This window comes from Anneissia japonica, unplaced genomic scaffold (genome assembly GCF_011630105.1).
Source record: "Anneissia japonica isolate Jap-2015-1 unplaced genomic scaffold, ASM1163010v1 scaffold16293_len5151_cov108, whole genome shotgun sequence".
In the NCBI taxonomy this organism is placed as follows: domain Eukaryota; kingdom Metazoa; phylum Echinodermata; class Crinoidea; order Comatulida; family Comatulidae; genus Anneissia; species Anneissia japonica.
In genome coordinates, this window is record NW_022718908.1 from 1 (window position 1) to 1772 (window position 1772).

The 1772-nt window shown below is 42.9% G+C and overlaps 1 protein-coding gene across 1 annotated transcript; it reads right to left on the reverse strand.

The window, feature by feature from the left end:
- Positions 1-200: 200 nt before the first annotated feature.
- Positions 201-1490, reverse strand: LOC117110650. The gene has a single exon (XM_033253410.1). The coding sequence runs from the start codon at positions 1488-1490 to the stop codon at positions 201-203; it is 1290 nt and encodes a 429-aa protein (XP_033109301.1).
- Between the last annotated feature and the right edge of the window lie 282 nt (positions 1491-1772).

Genomic DNA, 1772 nt, shown 5'->3' on the forward strand with positions numbered 1-1772 from the left:
ATGGTGATTACTTGGTAGAATGATGGGGTGTTTCAGGTCGGAGTCGATCGGAGCATTACATATTCGCCCTCCTACTCGCAAAATTCCATCGATTATGACTGGGTTTAGCTTCTGCATGGACTTGCCTCGATTTTTGCAGCACAGATCATCTCCAAATTCCTGGTGCTGAACAAGCTTAATTATTTCCATTTCTGCCTGTTTTAGTTCCTTAATAGATATTTCTTAAATTTCAGCAGCCAAGCCAGTCCCTTCAGTAGCTTGGTCCAAGTTGAATACCTAAGTATTACATCCATCATTGTTGCTCGGCATGCTAAACTATGTACAGGTGGAGTTTTGAACTCAAGATCTTTGTTATCGATGCTCACTGGCATAATTGGCCACTCTGTGTCTGCCTTCCACAGAAATTCAGGACCTCTAAGCCACATGCAATCCTCAGTGATCTCGCAAGCATGAATTCCTCTTGATCCCTCATCTGCAAGGTTTGACTTTGTGTCTACGTATCGCCATTGCGAAGGATCCGATACAGCATGAATCTTTTCTATTCTGTTTGCCACAAATGTGTGAAAGCGTCTTGATTCGTTTCGAATGTATTGTAACACAGATGTTGAGTCAGTCCAAAATGTCACTCCTTTTACGGGTATCTCAAGTTCCTTTCTAATCGTTTGGCTAACTGCGCACGCTAGTACAGCTGCCGACAATTCCAGACGAGGAATAGTCATAACCTTCAATGGACTTAGTCTAGTTTTCCCCAACACAAAGGCACAGTGAGTATTCCCTTGGCAAGTAGATCGCAAGTATGCCACTGCAGCATATCCTCGTTGTGAAGCATCACAAAATACATGAAGATCATGCTTATGCTCTCCTACGGTCGGTCTCAAGCATCTGTTTATAGAGACATTCCTTAACTGTGGCAGTTCTTCTAACCAATGGGTCCATCTACTCAAATCCTGCGAGCTTACTTCTTGGTCCCACCCTAAACCTTGTGTACAGATATCTTGCAGCAACATTTTCGCGACAAGGATAAATGGGGCCACAAATCCCAAAGGATCGTACACAGAACTTGTTGTAGAAAGGATACCTCTTCTCGTGTTTGGCCTTTCTTTAACCTTGATGTTGAATGTGAATTTATCAGTTTCCACGTTCCATAAAACACCTAGTGTTCGCTCAACTGGTAGCTCCTGTAAGTCCAAGTTAAATACTGTTGCTGCTCTTTCTGACTTGGGTATCTTTTCTAGAACCTGACGATCGTTGCTAAGCCATTTAGTCAATCTGAATCCTCCCTTAGCTAAGAGTTCCCTTAGCTGACTAGACAGTTCAATAGCCTCCTCAGTAGTTTTAACCGATTTTAAACAATCGTCAACGTAAAAGTTATTTCTTACAGTTTCTACTGCTGCAACGTTATGTTCCGATTCATTGTCAGCTGCTGTTCTCCGCAACGCATATCCTGCACAACTTGGTGAGGATGTGGCACCAAACAGATGTACCAGCATCCGATACACTTTGGGCTCTTCCGTGAAGTTTTAATTCGGCCACTAAAGAAATTGAAGAGCGCCACAGTCTTCAGGGGACACCTTTACCTGATGAAACATAGATTGTATATCAGCGACTAGCGCTACTTTATCTTGACGAAATCTGGTTAAAACCCCTACCAGGTTATTTGTGAAATCTGGACCCCTCAATAGTTGACTGTTGAGTGATACACCTTTATATTTGGTGGCACAGTCGAACACTATCCGAACTTTGCCAGGCTTATGTTGATTTATCACAGGGTG